The sequence below is a fragment of the Bufo gargarizans genome, unplaced genomic scaffold, assembly GCF_014858855.1.
Source record: "Bufo gargarizans isolate SCDJY-AF-19 unplaced genomic scaffold, ASM1485885v1 original_scaffold_1966_pilon, whole genome shotgun sequence".
Taxonomy (NCBI): domain Eukaryota; kingdom Metazoa; phylum Chordata; class Amphibia; order Anura; family Bufonidae; genus Bufo; species Bufo gargarizans.
Window position 1 is genome coordinate 241023 of NW_025334588.1, and position 25043 is coordinate 266065.

Here is a 25043-nt window from a genome sequence, read left to right on the forward strand (position 1 = left end):
TTCTCCTGTATGTGGCTGTGCGGAGGAGGAACACGCACCGTTCTCCTGTATGTGGCTGTGCGGAGGAGGAACATGCACCGTTCTCCTGTATGTGGCTGTGCGGTGGAGGAACACGCACCGTTCTCCTGTATGTGGCTGTGCGGAGGAGGAACACGCACCGTTCTCCTGTATGTGGCTGTGCGGAGGAGGAACACGCACCGTTCTCCTGTATGTGGCTGTGCGGAGGAGGAACACGCACCGTTCTCCTGTATGTGGCTGTGCGGAGGAGGAACACGCACCGTTCTCCTGTATGTGGCTGTGCGGAGGAGGAACATGCACCGTTCTCCTGTATGTGGCTGTGCGGAGGAGGAACATGCACCGTTCTCCTGTATGTGGCTGTGCGGAGGAGGAACACGCACCGTTCTCCTGTATGTGGCTGTGCGGAGGAGGAACACGCACCGTTCTCCTGTATGTGGCTGTGCGGTGGAGGAACACGCACCGTTCTCCTGTATGTGGCTGTGCGGAGGAGGAACACGCACCGTTCTCCTGTATGTGGCTGTGCGGAGGAGGAACACGCACCGTTCTCCTGTATGTGGCTGTGCGGAGGAGGAACACGCACCGTTCTCCTGTATGTGGCTGTGCGGAGGAGGAACACGCACCGTTCTCCTGTATGTGGCTGTGCGGAGGAGGAACATGCACCGTTCTCCTGTATGTGGCTGTGCGGAGGAGGAACATGCACCGTTCTCCTGTATGTGGCTGTGCGGAGGAGGAACACGCACCGTTCTCCTGTATGTGGCTGTGCGGAGGAGGAACACGCACCGTTCTCCTGTATGTGGCTGTGCGGAGGAGGAACACGCACCGTTCTCCTGTATGTGGCTGTGCGGTGGAGGAACACGCACCGTTCTCCTGTATGTGGCTGTGCGGAGGAGGAACACGCACCGTTCTCCTGTATGTGGCTGTGCGGAGGAGGAACACGCACCGTTCTCCTGTATGTGGCTGTGCGGAGGAGGAACACGCACCGTTCTCCTGTATGTGGCTGTGCGGAGGAGGAACACGCACCGTTCTCCTGTATGTGGCTGTGCGGAGGAGGAACACGCACCGTTCTCCTGTATGTGGCTGTGCGGAGGAGGAACACGCACCGTTCTCCTGTATGTGGCTGTGCGGAGGAGGAACATGCACCGTTCTCCTGTATGTGGCTGTGCGGAGGAGGAACATGCACCGTTCTCCTGTATGTGACTGTGCGGAGGAGGAACATGCATCGTTCACATGTATGTGGCTGTGCGGAGGAGGAACATGCACCGTTCTCCTGTATGTGACTGTGCGGAGGAGGAACACGCACCGTTCTCCTGTATGTGGCTGTGCGGAGGAGGAACATGCACCGTTCTCCTGTATGTGGCTGTGCGGAGGAGGAACACGCACCGTTCTCCTGTATGTGGCTGTGCGGAGGAGGAACACGCACCGTTCTCCTGTATGTGGCTGTGCGGAGGAGGAACACGCACCGTTCTCCTGTATGTGGCTGTGCGGAGGAGGAACATGCACCGTTCTCCTGTATGTGGCTGTGCGGAGGAGGAATACGCACCGTTCTCCTGTATGTGGCTGTGCGGAGGAGGAACATGCATCGTTCACATGTATGTGGCTGTGCGGAGGAGGAACACGTACCGTTCTCCTGTATGTGGCTGTGCGGAGGAGGAACACGCACCGTTCTCCTGTATGTGGCTGTGCGGAAGAGGAACATGCACCGTTCTCCTGTATGTGGCTGTGCGGAGGAGGAACATGCACCGTTCTCCTGTATGTGGCTGTGCGGAGGAGGAACACGCACCGTTCTCCTGTATGTGGCTGTGCGGAGGAGGAACACGCACCGTTCTCCTGTATGTGGCTCTGCGGAGGAGGAACATGCACCGTTCTCCTGTATGTGGCTGTGCGGAAGAGGAACATGCACCGTTCTCCTGTATGTGGCTGTGCGGAAGAGGAACATGCACCGTTCTCCTGTATGTGGCTGTGCGGAGGAGGAACACGTACCGTTCTCCTGTATGTGGCTGTGCGGAGGAGGAACACGCACCGTTCTCCTGTATGTGGCTGTGCGGAGGAGGAACATGCACCGTTCTCCTGTATGTGGCTGTGCGGAGGAGGAACACGCACCGTTCTCCTGTATGTGGCTGTGCGGAGGAGGAACATGCACCGTTCTCCTGTATGTGGCTGTGCGGAGGAGGAACACGCACCGTTCTCCTGTATGTGGCTGTGCGGAGGAGGAACACGCACCGTTCTCCTGTATGTGGCTGTGCGGAGGAGGAACACGCACCGTTCTCCTGTATGTGGCTGTGCGGAGGAGGAACACGTACCGTTCTCCTGTATGTGGCTGTGCGGAGGAGGAACACGCACCGTTCTCCTGTATGTGGCTGTGCGGAGGAGGAACACGCACCGTTCTCCTGTATGTGGCTGTGCGGAGGAGGAACATGCACCGTTCTCCTGTATGTGGCTGTGCGGAGGAGGAACATGCATCGTTCACATGTATGTGGCTGTGCGGAGGAGGAACACGTACCGTCCTCCTGTATGTGGCTGTGCGGAGGAGGAACACGTACCGTTCTCCTGTATGTGGCTGTGTGGAGGAGGAGCACACACACTTCTCTGTCTGTAAGTCTTTTTACCTGGAAAATGTCTTCTATGCTGAATGCTCCAGTCAGTTGGGGAATGGAATCGATGATAATCACCTGGAGCCAAGTACACAACATGGTGGTAGAGTCGGGTGGTGGGACGTACGCCCAACTGCTGCAGAAATGAAACACCTAGAAGAAGAAAAAAGTTTGGTGTAAGAAGGTGTCAACTTGAGAAAAGACACGGCTCTTGGGTGGTTAGGAGCTAGGCATGCTGGGTAAGTTCCCGAAGTGGAGACAAAGACACCTGATACTGGTGACAACATGGAAGACATAGCAGTGCTGCATGAAGAGCATGCAGGTTAGTGCTGTGTTACCTGCTCTCAGTGGTTCCTGAGTGTTGGGACATCCTCTAAGGTGACCAGAAGGCCAAAGCTGTCCATGTGTGACAGATAACACCACACACCATCTCACACAGTCTACCTGAGTTTTCTGATTCCCGCCAATCTTGAGGTCCCAAGAAGTTCTCCAATGAATATGTGAGACCTTTCACTTGTTCAATCTGTGAGCCACGTGTTCGGCCACAGTGTAGGACCCGACCGTCACAGGGACTGACCTACAAGACAGAACTGAACTGGTAAACATGATCCAGTCTACATCTACAAGCTAGAAGCATAGACTTATCTACAGACTTGAATATCATCCCATGGACCCACTACACAGTCCTCAGGGACTATGAAAGGGAAGCTTGGCTATAGATTTTTGTGTGGGTTTCTGGGCTTAGCGATGGGGAGGTTCGATGCATTAGAGACAGCAGAACCGAGCTGACGTTGGAACAGATTGGAGGACTGCATACTACTCACTAAGTACTGAGGAGAAATGCTTCGAGCCGTGGACTTTAATGGACGTCTGAAGAGCTCCCCTAGGTTCCTGTAGCGGTTCAGATCTTCCACCTCAGCTTCTTGCATGTTCACAGAGAAAGCCCACACATACATGGAAAGCAGAGGACGACGCAGCCAGTGAGGCAGGCTGACCTCATTCAGCAGTCCCCACAGGCGGGATAGGAGGCGAGTGGGAGCCCTGGTGTAGACCGCCTGTGGGCGAGAAAGTACAAGACATGGTGACCAGGAGTCAGACGCAGTGTTCTCTTTCGTGCAGTGAACACATAAATTCTGACCTAAGAAGTTATCAGATCTTAGTCCAGATCACGGAGCACCGCAGCCTCTTTGCTCAGCGCTGTCCATGTGATAGCACTGTGCTCAGTATCACAGATCAGCCCCAATCACTCAGATGGACAGAGCTGCACCGAGAGCGTGTGAACGATGTCATACGGCCGAGGAAGAGACCGTGACGCTCACGGAGCACTGCAGCCTCTCTGCTCAGCACTGTCCATGTGAGAGCACTGCGCTCGGTATCACAGATCAGCCCCAATCACTCAGATGGACAGAGGATTTTAATAATGACTTATCCTCAGGATAGGCCAACAAGATCTGACTGCCGGGGCTCCGACACTCTGCATCCCCACGATCAGCTGTTTTAGAGTAGCTCTGGGACCAGGTCTACACATCATCCATCGTGTTGTGGACGGAGCTGGTAACTGCGGCGCTGAACCCATTAACTCCAGATCTACTTTGTAACAGTTGATTGTGGGGTTGCAGGGTGTCAGACCCAAATATTGATGGCCCATTCTGAGAACTGGCCATTCATATTGAGATCCTGACAACCCCTTTAAGGGTCCTGAGGTTTCGGGTTTTAGGGCCCTGATGTGTAGATTACTGAGCTGTGGGGTCCCAAGGTGTAGGGTCCCTTGGTTTTAGGGTTTAGAATCCTAAGATGAATGGTCCCAATGTGTAAGTTTCTGGTGTTTAGGTTCCTGAGGTGTAGGGTCCCAGGGTTTAGGTTCCTGAGTTGTAGGGTCCCAGGGTGTAGGATCCTGAGGTTTAGGTTTCTGAGGTGTAGGGTCCTGGGGTTTAAGGATCCGAGTTGTAGGGTCCTAGTGTTGGGTGGGAGATCTAAGTGTAGGTTGCAGGTTGGTCGCTAGATTTGGTATTACTACTAATAAAATCTACAAAATGGTGGCTTTGAATACCATTTCTCAGGGCTTGATCCGGATACCAGTGGTCAGCACCACCACAGGAGATACTTACCCTGCTGACTCTTGTAGTTGGACGTAATCCAGCCTTTGCCAGGGGTTTAAGAAGCTGCCAGGAGCGGAAACGCAGAAACGGAGGCCGCATTTGACCAAACTGGCGCTTAATCGACAGTCGGGGAATGGCCAACCTGTACGAAAAGAAAAGATGTTTCCGGACCAGAGGTCACTCAAGTTTTAGAGGATACAATTTCTGATTCCAGCAGCAGAAGGTAAAGAACAAATTAGGAAGAGGATCTAGCCCAACTGCTAATCACCTGACCTCACAGCGATAGCCGCAGGACCTGCAGTGATAGCGGCCGCCCCTGGGCACTTCCAGTGATAGCCGCCGCCCCTGGGCACTTCCAGTGATAGCCGCCGCCCCTGGGCACTTCCAGTGATAGCCGCCGCCCCTGGGCACTTCCAGTGATAGCCGCCGCCCCTGGGCACTTCCAGTGATAGCCGCCGCCCCTGGGCACTTCCAGTGATAGCCGCCGCCCCTGGGCACTTCCAGTGATAGCCGCCGCCCCTGGGCACTTCCAGTGATAGCCACCGCCCCTGGGCACTTCCAGTGATAGTCAGAGCCCCTGGGCACCTGCAGTGATAGCCACCGCCCCAAGGCACCTGCAGTGATAGCCACCGCCCCTAGGCACCTGCAGTGATAGCCACTGCCCCTAGGCACCTGCAGTGATAGCCACCGCCCCTAGGCACCTGCAGTGATAGCCACCGCCCCTAGGCACCTGCAGTGATAGCCACCGCCCCTAGGCACCTGCAGTGATAGCCACCGCCCCTAGGCACCTGCAGTGATAGCCACCGCCCCTAGGCACCTGCAGTGATAGCCACCGCCCCTAGGCACCTGCAGTGATAGCCACCGCCCCTCGGCACCTGCAGCGATAGCCACCGCCCCTAGAAATCTGCAGTGATAGCCACAGATAGGGTATAAAGAGGCAGAACACAGAGGTGGAGGGGTAGATGGGGTATAAAGGGGCAAAATATGGAGATGGAGGGGTAGATGGGGTATAATGGGGCAGAACACAGGTGTAGGGGTAGATGGGGTAAAAAGGGGCAGAAAACAGGTGTAGGGGTAGATGGGGTATAAGAGGCAGAAAACAGAGGTGGAGGGGTAGATGGGGTAAAAAGGGGCAGAAAACAGGTGTAGGGGTAGATGGGGTATAAGAGGCAGAAAACAGAGGTGGAGGGGTAGATGGGGTAAAAAGGGGCAGAAAACAGGTGTAGGGGTAGATGGGGTATAAGAGGCAGAAAACAGAGGTGGAGGGGTAGATGGGGTATAAGGGGCAGAACACAGAGGTGGAGGTGTAGATGGGGTATAAGGGGCAGAATACAGAGGTGGAGGGGTAGATGGGGGTATAAGGGGCAGAACACAGAGGTGGAGGAGTAGATGGGGTATAAGGGGCAGAACACAGAGGTGGAGGGGTAGATGGGGGTATAAGGGGCAGAACACAGAGGTGGAGGGGTAGATGGGGTATAAGGGGCAGAATACAGAGGTGGAGGGGTAGATGGGGGTATAAGGGGCAGAATACAGAGGTGGAGGGGTAGATGGGGGTATAAGGGGCAGAACACAAAGGTGGAGCGGTAGATGGGGGTATAAGGGGCAGAATACAGAGGTGGAGGGGTAGATAGGGGTATAAGGGGCAGAACACAGAGGTGGAGGGGTAGATAGGGGTATAAGGGGCAGAAAACAGAGGTGGAGGGGTAGATGGGGTATAAGAGGCAGAAAACAGAGGTGGAGGGGTAGATGGGGTAAAAAGGGGCAGAAAACAGGTGTAGGGGTAGATGGGGTATAAGAGGCAGAAAACAGAGGTGGAGGGGTAGATGGGGTAAAAAGGGGCAGAAAACAGGTGTAGGGGTAGATGGGGTATAAGAGGCAGAAAACAGAGGTGGAGGGGTAGATGGGGTATAAGGGGCAGAACACAGAGGTGGAGGTGTAGATGGGGTATAAGGGGCAGAATACAGAGGTGGAGGGGTAGATGGGGGTATAAGGGGCAGAACACAGAGGTGGAGGAGTAGATGGGGTATAAGGGGCAGAACACAGAGGTGGAGGGGTAGATGGGGGTATAAGGGGCAGAACACAGAGGTGGAGGGGTAGATGGGGTATAAGGGGCAGAATACAGAGGTGGAGGGGTAGATGGGGGTATAAGGGGCAGAATACAGAGGTGGAGGGGTAGATGGGGGTATAAGGGGCAGAACACAAAGGTGGAGCGGTAGATGGGGGTATAAGGGGCAGAATACAGAGGTGGAGGGGTAGATAGGGGTATAAGGGGCAGAACACAGAGGTGGAGGGGTAGATAGGGGTATAAGGGGCAGAACACAGAGGTGGAGGAGTAGATGGGGTATAAGGGGCAGAACACAGAGGTGGAGGGGTAGATAGGGGTATAAGGGGCAGAACACAGAGGTGGAGGGGTAGATAGGGGTATAAGGGGCAGAATACAGAGGTGGAGGGGTAGATGGGGGTATAAGGGGCAGAATACAGAGGTGGATGAGTAGATAGGGTATAAGGGGCAGAATACAGAGGTGGAGGGTAGATGGGGGTATAAGGGGCAGAATACAGAGGTGGAGGGGTAGATGGGGGTATAAGGGGCAGAATACAGAGGTGGAGGGGTAGATGGGGGTATAAGGGGCAGAATACAGAGGTGGAGGGGTAGATGGGGGTATAAGGGGCAGAACACAGAGGTGGAGCGGTAGATGGGGTATAAGGGGCAGAATACAGAGGTGGAGGGGTAGATGGGGGTATAAGGGGCAGAACACAGAGGTGGAGGGGTAGATGGGGTATAAGGGGCAGAACACAGAGGTGGAGGGGTAGATGGGGGTATAAGGGGCAGAACACAGAGGTGGAGCGGTAGATGGGGGTATAAGGGGCAGAATACAGAGGTGGAGGGGTAGATGGGGGTATAAGGGGCAGAATACAGATGTGGAGCGGTAGATGGGGTATAAGGGGCAGAATACAGAGGTGGAGGGGTAGATGGGGGTATAAGGGGCAGAACACAGAGGTGGAGGGGTAGATGGGGGTATAAGGGGCAGAACACAGAGGTGGAGGGGTAGATGGGGGTATAAGGGGCAGAACACAGAGGTGGAGGGGTAGATGGGGTATGAGATTCCTGGGGGGGGGGGGGGGACACGCCCGGGACGTTACTTTTCTTTCTGGGGAATTATCGGGGTACAAACCATTTCCTTGACCTTTGAACTCCACTTCCAGACTGGCCGGTCGCTTTACGCATTGTGGATCCAGAAGAAACCTGGAATATAAGGACAATGGGGTCAGAGACAACCAAGTGTGGACCTCGAGCACTGTCCGTACATGACACACGTAACATACAGCCAACACGTAACATACAGCCAACACGTGACATACAGCCAACACGTGACATACAGCCAACACGTAACATACAGCCAACACGTGACATACAGCCAACACGTGACATACAGCCAACACGTAACATACAGCCAACACGTGACATACAGCCAACACGTGACATACAGCCAACACGTGACATACAGCCAACACGTGACATACAACCAACACGTAACATACAGCCAACACGTAACATACAGCCAACACGTAACATACAGCCACTAACATACAGCCAACACGTGACATACAGCCAACACGTAACATACAGCCAACACGTGACATACAGCCAACACGTGACATACAGCCAACACGTGACATACAGCCAACACGTGACATACAGCCAACACGTGACATACAGCCAACACGTGACATACAGCCAACACGTGACATACAGCCAACACGTAACATACAGCCAACACGTGACATACAGCCAACACGTGACATACAGCCAACACGTGACATACAGCCAACACGTGAAATACAGCCAACACGTAACATACAGTCAACACGTAACATACAGCCAACACATAACATACAGCCAACACGTAACATACAGCCAACACGTGACATACAGCCAACACGTGACATACAGCCAACACGTAACATACAGCCAACACGTGACATACAGCCAACACGTGACATACAGCCAACACGTGAAATACAGCCAACACGTAACATACAGCGCACTGGACACATATTACAGAGTACAATACTCCGCTCTCAGGACACATATTACAGAGTACAATACTCCGCTCGCAGGACACATATTACAGAGTACAATACTCCACTCTCAGGACACATATTACAGAGTACAATACTCCGCTCTCAGGACACATATTACAGAGTACAGTACTCCGCTCTCAGGACACATATTACAGAGTACAATACTCCGCTCTCAGGACACATATTACAGAGTACAGTACTCCGCTCTCAGGACACATATTACAGAGTACAATACTCCGCTCTCAGGACACATATTACAGAGTACAATACTCCGCTCTCAGGACACATATTACAGAGTACAATACTCCGCTCTCAGGGACACATATTACAGAGGACAATACTCCGCTCTCAGGACACATATTACAGAGTACAATACTCCGCTCTCAGGACACATATTACAGAGTACAATACTCCGCTCTCAGGACACATATTACAGAGTACAGTACTCCGCTCTCAGGACACATATTACAGAGTACAATACTCCGCTCTCAGGACACATATTACAGAGTACAATACTCCGCTCTCAGGACACATATTACAGAGTACAATACTCCGCTCGCAGGACACATATTACAGAGTACAATACTCCGCTCTCAGGACACATATTACAGAGTACAATACTCCGCTCTCAGGACACATATTACAGAGTACAATACTCCGCTCTCAGGACACATATTACAGAGTACAATACTCCGCTCTCAGGACACATATTACAGAGTACAATACTCCGCTCTCAGGACACATATTACAGAGTACACTACTCCACTCTCAGGACACATATTACAGAGTACAATACTCCGCTCTCAGGATACATATTACAGAGTACAATACTCCGCTCTCAGGACACATATTACAGAGTACAATACTCCGCTCTCAGGACACATATTACAGAGTACAATACTCCGCTCTCAGGACACATATTACAGAGTACAGTACTCCGCTCTCAGGACACATATTACAGAGTACAATACTCCGCTCTCAGGACACATATTACAGAGTACAATACTCCGCTCTCAGGACACATATTACAGAGTACAATACTCCGCTCTCAGGACACATATTACAGAGTACAATACTCCGCTCTCAGGACACATATTACAGAGTACAATACTCCGCTCTCAGGACACATATTACAGAGTACAATACTCCGCTCTCAGGACACATATTACAGAGTACAATACTCCGCTCTCAGGACACATATTACAGAGTACAGTACTCCGCTCTCAGGACACATATTACAGAGGACAATACTCCGCTCTCAGGACACATATTACAGAGGACAATACTCCGCTCTCAGGACACATATTACAGAGGACAATACTCCGCTCTCAGGACACATATTACAGAGTACAATACTCCGCTCGCAGGACACATATTACAGAGTACAATACTCCGCTCTCAGGACACATATTACAGAGTACAATACTCCGCTCTCAGGACACATATTACAGAGGACAATACTCCGCTCTCAGGACACATATTACAGAGGACAATACTCCGCTCTCAGGACACATATTACAGAGTACAATACTCCGCTCTCAGGACACATATTACAAGAGGACAATACTCCGCTCTCAGGACACATATTACAGAGTACAATACTCCGCTCTCCGGACACATATTACAGAGGACAATACTCCGCTCTCAGGACACATATTACAGAGGACAATACTCCGCTCTCAGGACACTATTACAGAGTACAATACTCGCTCTCAGGACAATATACAGAGTACAATACTCCGCTCTCAGGAACATATTACAGAGTACAATACTCCGCTCTCAGGACACATATTACAGAGTACAATACTTCCGCTCTCCGGACACATATTACACACAGACGTACAATACTCCGCTCTCAGGACACATATTACAGAGGACAATACTCCGCTCTCAGGACACATATTACAGAGTACAATACTCCGCTCTCAGGATACATATTACAGAGTACAATACTCCGCTCTCAGGACACATATTACAGAGTACAATACTCCGCTCTCAGGACACATATTACAGAGGACAATACTCCGCTCTCAGGACACATATTACGAGGACAATACTCCGCTCTCAGGACACATATTACAGAGTACAATACTCCGCTCTCAGGACACATATTACAGAGTACAATACTCCGCTCTCAGGACACATATTACAGAGTACAATACTCCGCTCTCAGGACACATATTACAGAGGACAATACCTCCGCTCTCAGGACACATATTACAGAGTACAATACTCCACTCTCAGGACACATATTACAGAGTACAATACTCAGCAGCTCTGCAGGACACATATTACAGAGGACAATACTCCGCTCTCAGGACACATATTACAGAGTACAATACTCCGCTCTCAGGACACATATTACAGAGTACAATACTCCGCTCTCAGGACACATATTACAGAGGACATACTCCGCTCTCAGGACACATATTACAGAGTACAATACTCCGCTCTCAGGACACATATTACACACAGAGTACAATACTCCGCTCTCAGGACACATATTACAGAGTACCAATACTCCGCTCTCAGGACACATATTACAGAGGACAATACTCCGCTCTCAGGACACATATTACACACAGAGTACAATACTCCGCTCTCAGGACACATATTACAGAGTACAATACTCCGCTCTCCGGACACATATTACAGAGTACAATACTCCGCTCTCAGGACACATATTACAGAGTACAATACTCCGCTCTCAGGACACATATTACAGAGGACAATACTCCGCTCTCAGGACACATATTACAGAGTACAATACTCCGCTCTCAGGACACATATTACAGAGTACAATACTCCGCTCTCAGGACACATATTACAGAGTACAATACTCCGCTCTCAGGACACATATTACAGAGTACAATACTCCGCTCTCAGGACACATATTACAGAGTACAATACTCCGCTCTCAGGACACATATTACAGAGTACAATACTCCGCTCTCAGGATACATATTACAGAGTACAATACTCCGCTCTCAGGACACATATTACAGAGGACAATACTCCGCTCTCAGGACACATATTACAGAGTACAATACTCCGCTCTCAGGAAAATATCGCTAGGACATATTACAGAGTACAATACTCCGCTCTCAGGACACATATTACAGAGTACAATACTCCGCTCTCAGGACACATATTACAGAGTACAATACTCCGCTCTCAGGACACATATTACAGAGTACAATACTCCGCTCTCAGGACACATATTACAGAGTACAATACTCCGCTCATCAGGACAATAATTACAGAGGACAATACTCCGCTCTCAGGACACATATTACACAGAGTACAATACTCCGCTCTCAGGACACATATTACAGAGTACAATACTCCGCTCTCCGGACACATATTACAGAGTACAATACTCCGCTCTCAGGACACATATTACAGAGTACAATACTCCGCTCTCAGGACACATATTACAGAGTACAATACTCCGCTCTCAGGACACATATTACAGAGTACAATACTCCGCTCTCAGGACACATATTACAGAGTACAATACTCCGCTCTCAGGACACATATTACAGAGTACAATACTCCGCTCTCAGGACACATATTACAGAGTACAATACTCCGCTCTCAGGACACATATTACAGAGTACAATACTCCGCTCTCAGGACACATATTACAGAGTACAATACTCCGCTCTCAGGACACATATTACAGAGTACAATACTCCGCTCTCAGGACACATATTACAGAGTACAATACTCCGATCTCAGGATACATATTACAGAGTACAATACTCCGCTCTCAGGACACATATTACAGAGTACAATACTCCGCTCTCAGGACACATATTACAGAGGACAATACTCCGCTATCAGGACACATATTACAGAGGACAATACTCCGCTCTCAGGACACATATTACAGAGTACAATACTCCGCTCTCAGGACACATATTACAGAGTACAATACTCCGCTCTCAGGACACATATTACAGAGTACAATACTCCGCTCTCAGGACACATATTACAGAGGACAATACTCCGCTCTCAGGACACATATTACAGAGGACAATACTCCGCTCTCAGGACACTATTACAGAGGACAATACTCCGCTCTCAGGACACATATTACAGAGTACAATACTCCGCTCTCAGGACACATATTACAGAGTACAATACTCCGCTCTCAGGACACATATTACAGAGTACAATACTCCGCTCTCCGGACACATATTACAGAGTACAATACTCCGCTCTCAGGACACATATTACAGAGGACAATACTCCGCTCTCAGGACACATATTACAGAGTACAATACTCCGCTCTCCGGACACATATTACACACAGAGTACAATACTCCGCTCTCAGGACACATATTACAGAGGACAATACTCCGCTCTCAGGACACATATTACACACAGAGTACAATACTCCGCTCTCAGGACACATATTACAGAGGACAATACTCCGCTCTCAGGATACATATTACAGAGTACAATACTCCGCTCTCAGGACACATATTACAGAGTACAATACTCCGCTCTCAGGACACATATTACAGAGTACAATACTCCGCTCTCAGGACACATATTACAGAGGACAATACTCCGCTCTCAGGACACATATTACAGAGGACAATACTCCGCTCTCAGGACACATATTACAAAGTACAATACTCCGCTCTCAGGACACATATTACAGAGGACAATACTCCGCTCTCAGGACACATATTACAGAGGACAATACTCCGCTCTCAGGACACATATTACAGAGTACAATACTCCGCTCTCAGGACACATATTACAGAGGACAATACTCCGCTCTCAGGACACATATTACAGAGGACAATACTCCGCTCTCAGGACACATATTACAAAGTACAATACTCCGCTCTCAGGACACATATTACAGAGGACAATACTCCGCTCTCAGGACACATATTACAGAGGACAATACTCCGCTCTCAGGACACATATTACAGAGGACAATACTCCGCTCTCAGGACACATATTACAGAGGACAATACTCCGCTCTCAGGACACATATTACAGAGGACAATACTCCGCTCTCAGGACACATATTACAGAGTACAATACTCCGCTCTCAGGACACATATTACACACAGAGTACAATACTCCGCTCTCAGGACACATATTACAGAGTACACTACTCCGCTCTCAGGACACATATTACAGAGTACAATACTCCGCTCTCAGGACACATATTACACACAGAGTACAATACTCCGCTCTCAGGACACATATTACAGAGTACAATACTCCGCTCTCAGGACACATATTACAGAGTACAATACTCCGCTCTCAGGACACATATTACAGAGTACAATACTCCGCTCTCAGGACACATATTACAGAGTACAATACTCCGCTCTCAGGACACATATTACAGAGGACAATACTCCGCTCTCAGGACACATATTACACACAGAGTACAATACTCCGCTCTCAGGACACATATTACAGAGTACAGTACTCCGCTCTCAGGACACATATTACAGAGTACAGTACTCCGCTCTCAGGACACATATTACAGAGGACAATACTCCGCTCTCAGGACACATATTACAGAGTACAATACTCCGCTCTCAGGACACATATTACAGAGTACAATACTCCGCTCTCAGGACACATATTACAGAGTACAATACTCCGCTCTCAGGACACATATTACAGAGGACAATACTCCGCTCTCAGGACACATATTACACACAGAGTACAATACTCCGCTCTCAGGACACATATTACAGAGTACAATACTCCGCTCTCAGGATACATATTACACACAGAGTACAATACTCCGCTCTCAGGACACATATTACAGAGGACAATACTCCGCTCTCAGGACACATATTACAGAGTACAATACTCCACTCTCAGGACACATATTACAGAGTACAATACTCCGCTCTCAGGACACATATTACAGAGTACAATACTCCGCTCTCAGGACACATATTACAGAGTACAATACTCCGCTCTCAGGACACATATTACAGAGGACAATACTCAGCTCTCAGGACACATATTACAGAGTACAATACTCCGCTCTCAGGACACATATTACAGAGTACAATACTCCGCTCTCAGGACACATATTACAGAGTACAATACTCCGCTCTCAGGACACATATTACAGAGTACAATACTCCGCTCTCAGGACACATATTACAGAGTACAATACTCCGCTCTCAGGACACATATTACAGAGGACAATACTCCGCTCTCAGGACACATATTACAGAGTACAATACTCCGCTCTCAGGACACATATTACAGAGTACAATACTCCGCTCTCAGGACACATATTACAGAGGACAATACTCCGCTCTCGGACAATATTACAGAGGACTCATACTTCCGCTCTCAGGACACATATTACAGAGTACAATACTCCGCTCTCAGGGACACATATTACAGAGTACAATACTCCGCTCTCAGGACACATATTACAGAGTACAATACTCCGCTCTCAGGATACATATTACAGAGTACAATACTCCGCTCTCAGGACACATATTACAGAGGACAATACTCCGCTCTCAGGATACATATTACAGAGGACAATACTCCGCTCTCAGGATACATATTACAGAGGACAATACTCCGCTCTCAGGACACATATTACAGAGTACAATAATCCGCTCTCAGGACACATATTACAGAGTACAATACTCCGCTCTCAGGACACATATTACAGAGTACAATACTCCGCTCTCAGGACACATATTACAGAGGACAATACCCTTCTCTCAGGACACATATTACAGAGTACAGTACTCCGCTCTCAGGACACATATTACAGAGGACAATACTCCGCTCTCAGGACACATATTACAGAGGACAATACTCCGCTCTCAGGACACATATTACAGAGGACAATACTCCGCTCTCAGGACACATATTACAGAGTACAATACTCCGCTCTCAGGACACATATTACAGAGTACAATACTCCGCTCTCAGGACACATATTACAGAGTACAATACTCCGCTCTCAGGACACATATTACAGAGGACAATACTCCGCTCTCAGGACACATATTACAGAGTACAATACTCCGCTCTCCGGACACATATTACACACAGAGTACAATACTCCGCTCTCAGGACACATATTACAGAGGACAATACTCCGCTCTCAGGACACATATTACACACAGAGTACAATACTCCGCTCTCAGGACACATATTACAGAGTACAATACTCCGCTCTCAGGACACATATTACAGAGGACAATACTCCGCTCTCAGGACACATATTACAGAGTACACTACTCCACTCTCAGGACACATATTACAGAGTACAATACTCCGCTCTCCGGACACATATTACACACAGAGTACAATACTCCGCTCTCAGGACACATATTACAGAGTACAATACTCCGCTCTCAGGACACATATTACAGAGGACAATACTCCGCTCTCAGGACACATATTACAGAGTACAATGCTCCGCTCTCAGGACACATATTACAGAGTACAATACTCCGCTCTCAGGACACATATTACAGAGTACAATACTCCGCTCTCAGGACACATATTACAGAGTACAATACTCCGCTCTCAGGACACATATTACAGAGTACAATACTCCGCTCTCAGGACACATATTACAGAGTACAATACTCCGCTCTCAGGACACATATTACAGAGTACAATACTCCGCTCTCAGGACACATATTACAGAGTACAATACTCCGCTCTCAGGACACATATTACAGAGTACAATACTCCGCTCTCAGGACACATATTACAGAGTACAATACTCCGCTCTCAGGACACATATTACAGAGTACAATACTCCGCTCTCAGGACACATATTACAGAGTACAATACTCCGCTCTCAGGACACATATTACAGAGTACAATACTCCGCTCTCCGGACACATATTACAGAGTACAATACTCCGCTCTCCGGACACATATTACAGAGTACAATACTCCGCTCTCAGGACACATATTACAGAGTACAATACTCCGCTCTCAGGACACATATTACAGAGTACAATACTCCGCTCTCAGGACACATATTACAGAGGACAATACTCCGCTCTCAGGACACATATTACACACAGAGTACAATACTCCGCTCTCCGGACACATATTACAGAGGACAATACTCCGCTCTCAGGACACATATTACAGAGGACAATACTCCGCTCTCAGGACACATATTACAGAGTACAATACTCCGCTCTCAGGACACATATTACAGAGTACAATACTCCGCTCTCCGGACACATATTACAGAGTACAATACTCCGCTCTCCGGACACATATTACAGAGTACAATACTCCGCTCTCAGGACACATATTACAGAGTACAATACTCCGCTCTCAGGACACATATTACAGAGTACAATACTCCGCTCTCAGGACACATATTACAGAGTACAATACTCCGCTCTCAGGACACATATTACAGAGTACAATACTCCGCTCTCCGGACACATATTACACACAGAGTACAATACTCCGCTCTCAGGACACATATTACAGAGTACAATACTCCGCTCTCAGGACACATATTACAGAGTACAATACTCCGCTCTCAGGACACATATTACAGAGTACAATGCTCCGCTCTCAGGACACATATTACAGAGTACAATACTCCGCTCTCAGGACACATATTACAGAGTACAATACTCCGCTCTCAGGACACATATTACAGAGTACACTACTCCACTCTCAGGACACATATTACAGAGTACAATACTCTGCTCTCAGGACACATATTACACACAGAGTACAATACTCCGCTCTCAGGACACATATTACAGAGTACAATACTCCGCTCTCCGGACACATATTACAGAGTACAATACTCCGCTCTCAGGACACATATTACAGAGTACAATACTCCGCTCTCAGGACACATATTACAGAGTACAATACTCCGCTCTCAGGACACATATTACAGAGGACAATACTCCGCTCTCAGGACACATATTACACACAGAGTACAATACTCCGCTCTCCGGACACATATTACAGAGGACAATACTCCGCTCTCAGGACACATATTACAGAGGACAATACTCCGCTCTCAGGACACATATTACAGAGTACAATACTCCGCTCTCAGGACACATATTACAGAGTACAATACTCCGCTCTCCGGACACATATTACAGAGTACAATACTCCGCTCTCCGGACACATATTACAGAGTACAATACTCCGCTCTCAGGACACATATTACAGAGTACAATACTCCGCTCTCAGGACACATATTACAGAGTACAATACTCCGCTCTCAGGACATATATTACAGAGTACAATACTCCGCTCTCAGGACACATATTACAGAGTACAATACTCCGCTCTCCGGACACATATTACACACAGAGTACAATACTACTCCGCTCTCAGGACACATATTACAGAGTACAATACTCCGCTCTCAGGACACATATTACAGAGTACAATACTCCGCTCTCAGGACACATATTACAGAGTACAATGCTCCGCTCTCAGGACACATATTACAGAGTACAATACTCCGCTCTCAGGACACATATTACAGAGTACAATACTCCGCTCTCAGGACACATATTACAGAGTACACTACTCCACTCTCAGGACACATATTACAGAGTACAATACTCTGCTCTCAGGACACATATTACACACAGAGTACAATACTCCGCTCTCAGGACACATATTACAGAGTACAATACTCCGCTCTCAGGACACATATTACAGAGTACAATACTCCGCTCTCAGGACACATATTACAGAGGACAATACTCCGCTCTCAGGACACATATTACAGAGGACAATACTCCGCTCTCCGGACACATATTACAGAGTACAATACTCCGCTCTCAGGACACATATTACAGAGGACAATACTCCGCTCTCAGGACACATATTACAGAGTACAATACTCCGCTCTCAGGACACATATTACAGAGTACAATACTCCGCTCTCAGGACACATATTACAGAGTACAATACTCCGCTCTCAGGACACATATTACAGAGGACAATACTCCGCTCTCAGGACTCATATTACAGAGGACAATACTCCGCTCTCAGGACTCATATTACAGAGTACAATACTCCGCTCTCAGGACACATATTACAGAGTACAGTACTCCGCTCTCAGGACACATATTACAGAGTACAATACTCCGCTCTCAGGACACATATTACAGAGTACAATACTCCGCTCTCAGGACACATATTACAGAGGACAATACTCTGCTCTCAGGACACATATTACAGAGTACAGTACTCCGCTCTCAGGACACATATTACAGAGGACAATACTCCGCTCTCAGGACACATATTACACACAGAGTACAATACTCCGCTCTCAGGACACATATTACAGAGTACAATACTCCGCTCTCAGGACACATATTACAGAGGACAATACTCCGCTCTCAGGACACATATTACAGAGTACAATACTCCGCTCTCAGGACACATATTACAGAGTACAATACTCCGCTCTCAGGACACATATTACAGAGTACAATACTCCGCTCTCAGGACACATATTACAGAGTACAATACTCCGCTCTCAGGACACATATTACAGAGGACAATACTCCGCTCTCAGGACACATATTACAGAGTACAGTACTCCGCTCTCAGGACACATATTACAGAGTACAATACTCCGCTCTCCGGACACATATTACAGAGTACAATACTCCGCTCTCCGGACACATATTACAGAGTACAGTACTCCGCTCTCAGGACACATATTACAGAGTACAATACTCCGCTCTCAGGACACATATTACAGAGTACAATACTCCGCTCTCAGGACACATATTACAGAGTACAATACTCCGCTCTCAGGACACATATTACAGAGGACAATACTCCGCTCTCAGGACACATATTACAGAGGACAATACTCCGCTCTCCGGACACACATTACATACGGTGTGAGTTATGATACTCTTGGTCTTCCTGCTCATACTGCTGGGAGGCCTCGTGCTCAGGATGGAGGGTATATATATCCCGAGTGCAGTATGAGCTGAGGGCAGAGAGCCAATCCCGGCTGCACAGCAGAAGTGGTGATGGGGCGGACTCTGACCACGACTCTGACTCCTCATGTCCGGGCAGGCTCTTAAAGAAACAGGAGACATATTCCTAGCAGTTCTCTAATGTCATGTGAGAATGTGGCCAGCTGTGGCGTCATAGCCGTGGCCTGCAGCTGGTATCACACCTTGACCCTGGATATCTGAGCCTTTACTTACAGGCTGTGGTAGCCCGAATATCTGGGATGATGGGGGTTGTAGGTAGATGAGCCCAGGATCTTGAATTGTTAGTAAAGGCTGGAAATCTGTTCTATGGATGAGATTGTGAAGCTTCTTCCAGCTACTTAGTAGTCATTGTGCACAGGCTCCGCGCCGTCACCCTGGGCTCTCCGGTATACGGCTCCTGTAGTCTGTACACTTACCCCGGGCTCTCCGGTATACGGCCCCTGTGGTCTGTACACTTATCCTGGGCTCTCCGGTATACGGCTCCTGTAGTCTGTACACTTATCCTGGGCTCTCCGGTATACGGCTCCTGTAGTCTGTACACTTATCCTGGGCTCTCCGGTATACGGCTCCTGTAGTCTGTACACTTATCCTGGGCTCTCCGGATAGCGGCTCCTGTAGTCTGTACACTTATCCTGGGCTCTCCGGTATACGGCTCCTGTGGTCTGTACACTTATCCTGGGCTCTCCGGTATACGGCTCCTGTGGTCTGTACACTTATCCTGGGCTCTCCGGCATACGGCTCCGCGCCGTCACCCTGGGCTCTCCGGTATACGGCTCCTGTAGTCTGTACACTTACCCCGGCTCTCCGGTATACGGCCCCTGTGGTCTGTACACTTATCCTGGGCTCTCCGGTATACGGCTCCTGTAGTCTGTACACTTATCCGGGCTAGCTCCGTATACGGCTCCTGTAGTCTGTACACTTATCCTGGGTTCTCCGGTATACGGCTCCTGTAGTCTGTACACTTACCCCGGCTCTCCGGTATACGGCTCCTGTGGTCTGTACACTTATCCTGGGCTCTCCGGTATACGGCTCCTGTAGTCTGTACACTTATCCTGGGCTCTCCGGTATACGGCTCCTGTGGTCTGCTACAACTTATCCTGGGCTCCTTAGTCGGGCCTACTTAGCCTGGGCTCCCGATACGCTCCTGTGGTCTGACACTTATCCTGGGCTCTCCGGTATACGGCTCCTGTGTCTGTACCACTTATCCTGGGCTCTCCGGTAACGGCTCCTGTAGGTCTGTACACTTATCCTGGGCTCTCCGGTATACGGCTCCTGTAGTCTGTACACTTATCCTGGGCTCTCCGGTATACGGCTCCTGTGTCTGTACACTTATCCTGGGCTCTCCGGTATACGGCTCCTGTAGTCTGTACACTTATTCACGGGCTCTCCGGTATACGGCTCTGTAGTCCTGTACACTTATCCGGGGCTCTCCGGTATACGGCTCCTGTAGTCTGTACACTTATCCGGGCTCTCCGGTATACGGCTCCTGAGTCTGTACACTTATCCCGGGCTCTCCGGTATACGGCTCCTGTAGTCTGTACACTTATCCTGGGCTCTCCGTATACGGCTCCTGTGGTCTGTACAACTTATCCTGGGCTCTCCGGTATACGGCTCCTGTAGTCTGTACACTTATCCTGGGCTCTCCGGTATACGGCTCCTGTAGTCTGTACACTTATCCCGGGCTCTCCGGTATACGGCTCCTGGAGTCTGTACACTTATCCTGGGCTCTCCGGTATACTGCTCCTGTAGTCTGTACACTTATCCCTGGCTCTCCGGTATACGGCTCCTGAGTCGTACACTTACCCGGGCTTCTCCGGTATAAACAGGCTCCTGGAGTCTGTACACTTATCCTGGGCTCTCCGTATACGGCTCCTGTAGTCTGTACACTTATCCTGGGCTCTCCGGTATACGGCTCCTGTAGTCTGTACACTTATCCTGGGCTCTCCGGTATACGGCTCCTGTAGTCTGTACACTTATCCTGGGCTCTCCGGTATACGGCTCCTGTAGTCTGTACACTTATCCTGGGCTCTCCGGTATACGGCTCCTGTAGTCTGTACACTTATCCTGGGCTCTCCGGTATACGGCTCCTGTAGTCTGTACACTTATCCTGGGCTCTCCGGTATACGGCTCCTGTAGTCTGTACACTTATCCTGGGCTCTCCGGTATACGGCTCCTGTAGTCTGTACACTTATCCTGGGCTCTCCGGTATACGGCTCCTGTAGTCTGTACACTTATCCTGGGCTCTCCGGTATACGGCTCCTGTAGTCTGTACACTTATCCTGGGCTCTCCGGTATACGGCTCCTGTGTCTGTACACTTATCCTGGGCTCTCCGGTATACGGCTCCTGTAGTCTGTACACTTATCCTGGGCTCTCCGGTATACGGCTCCTGTAGTCTGTACACTTATCCTGGGCTCTCCGGTATACGGCTCCTGTAGTCTGTACACTTATCCTGGGCCTCCTCCGTATACGGCTCCTGTAGTCTGTACACTTATCCTGGGCTCTCCGGTATAACGGCTCTCGTAGGTCTGTACACTTATCCTGGCTCCTCCGGTATAACGGCTTCCTGTAGTCTGTACACTTATCCCGGGCTCTCCGTATAACGGCTCCTGTGTCTGTACACTTATCCCGGGCTCTCCGTATACGGCTCCTGTAGTCTGTACACTTATCCTGGGCTCTCCGGTATACGGCTCCTGTAGTCTGTACACTTATCCCGGGCTCTCCGGTATACGGCTCCTGTAGTCTGTACACTTATCCTGGCTCTCCGGTATACGGCTCCTGTAGTCTGTACACTTATCCGGGCTCTCCGGTATACTGCTCCTGTAGTCTGTACACTTATCCCGGGCTCTCCGGTATACGGCTCTGTAGTCTGTACACTTATCCCGGGCTCTCCGGTATACGGCTCCTGTAGTCTGTACACTTATCCCGGGCTCTCCGGTATAACGGCTCCTGTAGTCTGTACACTTATCCGGGCTCTCCGGTATACGGCTCCTGTAGTCTGTACACTTATCCTGGGCTCTCCGGTATACGGCTCCTGTAGTCTGTACACTTATCCTGGGCTCTCCGGTATACGGCTCCTGTAGTCTGTACACTTATCCTGGGCTCTCCGGTATACGGCTCCTGTAGTCTGTACACTTATCCTGGGCTCTCCGGTATACGGCTCCTGTAGTCTGTACACTTATCCTGGGCTCTCCGGTATACGGCTCCTGTAGTCTGTACACTTATCCTGGGCTCTCCGGTATACGGCTCCTGTAGTCTGTACACTTATCCTGGGCTCTCCGGTATACGGCTCCTGTAGTCTGTACACTTATCCTGGGCTCTCCGGTATACGGCTCCTGTAGTCTGTACACTTATCCTGGGCTCTCCGGTATACGGCTCCTGTAGTCTGTACACTTATCCTGGGCTCTCCGGTATACGGCTCCTGTAGTCTGTACACTTATCCGGGCTCTCCGGTATACGGCTCCTGTACTTACCCGGGCTCTCCGGTATACGGCTCCTGTGGTCTGTACACTTATCCGGGCTCTCCGGTATACGGCTCCTGTGGTCTGTACACTTATCCTGGGCTCTCCGGATATACGGCTCCTGTGTCTGTACACTTATCCTGGGCTCTCCGGTATACGGCTCCTTGGTCTGTAACACTTACCCTGGGCTCTCCGGTATACGGCTCCTGTAGTCTGTACACTTATCCTGGGCTCTCCGGTATACGGCTCCTGTAGTCTGTACACTTATCCTGGGCTCTCCGGTATACGGCTCCTGTGGTCTGTACACTTATCCTGGGCTCTCCGGTATACGGCTCCTGTGGTCTGTACACTTATCCTGGCTCTCCGGTATACGGCTCCTGTAGTCGTACACTTATCCTGGGCTCTCCGGTATACGGCTCCTGTAGTCTGTACACTTATCCTGGGCTCTCCGGTATACGGCTCCTGTAGTCTGTACACTTATCCTGGGCTCTCCGGTATACGGCTCCTGTAGTCCTGTACACTTATCCTGGGCTCTCCGGTAATACGGCTCCTGTAGTCTGTACACTTATCCTGGGCTCTCCGGTATACGGCTCCTGTAGTCTGTACACTTATCCTGGGCTCTCCGGTATACGGCTCCTGTAGTCTGTACACTTATCCTGGGCTCTCCGGTATACGGCTCCTGTAGTCTGTACACTTATCCTGGGCTCTCCGGTATACGGCTCCTGTAGTCTGTACACTTATCCTGGGCTCTCCGGTATACGGCTCCTGTAGTCTGTACACTTATCCTGGGCTCTCCGGTATACGGCTCCTGTAGTCTGTACACTTATCCTGGGCTCTCCGGTATACGGCTCCTGTAGTCTGTACACTTATCCTGGGCTCTCCGGTATACGGCTCCTGTAGTCTGTACACTTATCCTGGGCTCTCCGGTATACGGCTCCTGTAGTCTGTACACTTATCCTGGGCTCTCCGGTATACGGCTCCTGTAGTCTGTACACTTATCCTGGGCTCTCCGGTATACGGCTCCTGTAGTCTGTACACTTATCCTGGGCTCTCCGGTATACGGCTCCTGTAGGCTGTACACTTATCCTGGGCTCTCCGGTATATACGGCTCCTGTAGTCTGTACACTTAGCCTGGGCTCTCCGGTATACGGCTCCTGTAGTCGTACACTTATCCCTGGGCTCTCCGGTATACGGCTCCTGTAGTCTGTACACTTATCCCGGGGCTCTCCGGTATACGGCTCCTGTAGTCTGTACACTTACCCTGGCTCTCCGGTATACGCTGCTCCTGGAGTCGTGTACACTTATCCTGGGCTCTCCGGTATACGCTCCTGTAGTCTGTACACTTATCCTGGGCTCTCCGGTATACGGGCTCCTGGAGTCTTGTAACTTTATCCTGGCTCTCCGTATACGCTCCTGTAGTCCTGTACACTTATCCTGGGCTCTCCGGTTATACGGCTCCTGTAGTCCTGTACACTTATCCTGGGCTCTCCGGTATACGGCTCCGTAGTCTGTACACTTATCCTGGGCTCTCGGTATACGGCTCCTGTAGTCTGTACACTTATCCTGGCTCTCCGTATAACGGCTCCTGTAGTCTGTACACTTATCCTGGGCTCTCCGGTATACGGCTCCTGTAGTCTGTACACTTATCCTGGGCTCTCCTGTAGTCTGTACACTTATCCTGGGCTCTCCGTAACGGCTCCTGTAGTCTGTACACTTATCCTGGGCTCTCCGGTATACGGCTCCTGTAGTCCGTACACTTATCCTGGGCTCTCCGGTATACGGCTCCTGTA

General features: G+C 49.7%; 1 protein-coding gene across 2 annotated transcripts in view; it reads right to left on the bottom strand.

The window, feature by feature from the left end:
- Positions 1 to 20196, bottom strand: part of LOC122923829 (phosphatidylserine decarboxylase proenzyme, mitochondrial-like) — a 29604-nt gene extending 9408 nt beyond the window's left edge. The window contains exons 1-7 of one of the 2 annotated variants that reach the window (XM_044274671.1): positions 20008 to 20196; positions 19690 to 19876; positions 7882 to 7952; positions 4718 to 4850; positions 3434 to 3664; positions 3054 to 3186; positions 2625 to 2762 (exon numbers count right to left, since the gene is read on the bottom strand). In XM_044274671.1, coding sequence (XP_044130606.1) covers positions 2625 to 2762; positions 3054 to 3186; positions 3434 to 3664; positions 4718 to 4850; positions 7882 to 7952; positions 19690 to 19863 — 880 coding nt within the window. In that variant the 5' untranslated portion in view covers positions 19864 to 19876; positions 20008 to 20196. Of the gene's footprint in view, positions 1 to 2624; positions 2763 to 3053; positions 3187 to 3433; positions 3665 to 4717; positions 4851 to 7881; positions 7953 to 19689; positions 19957 to 20007 lie in introns of those variants that run through there. The other variant, XM_044274670.1, reaches the window with a different exon arrangement.
- Positions 20197 to 25043: the final 4847 nt, after the last annotated feature.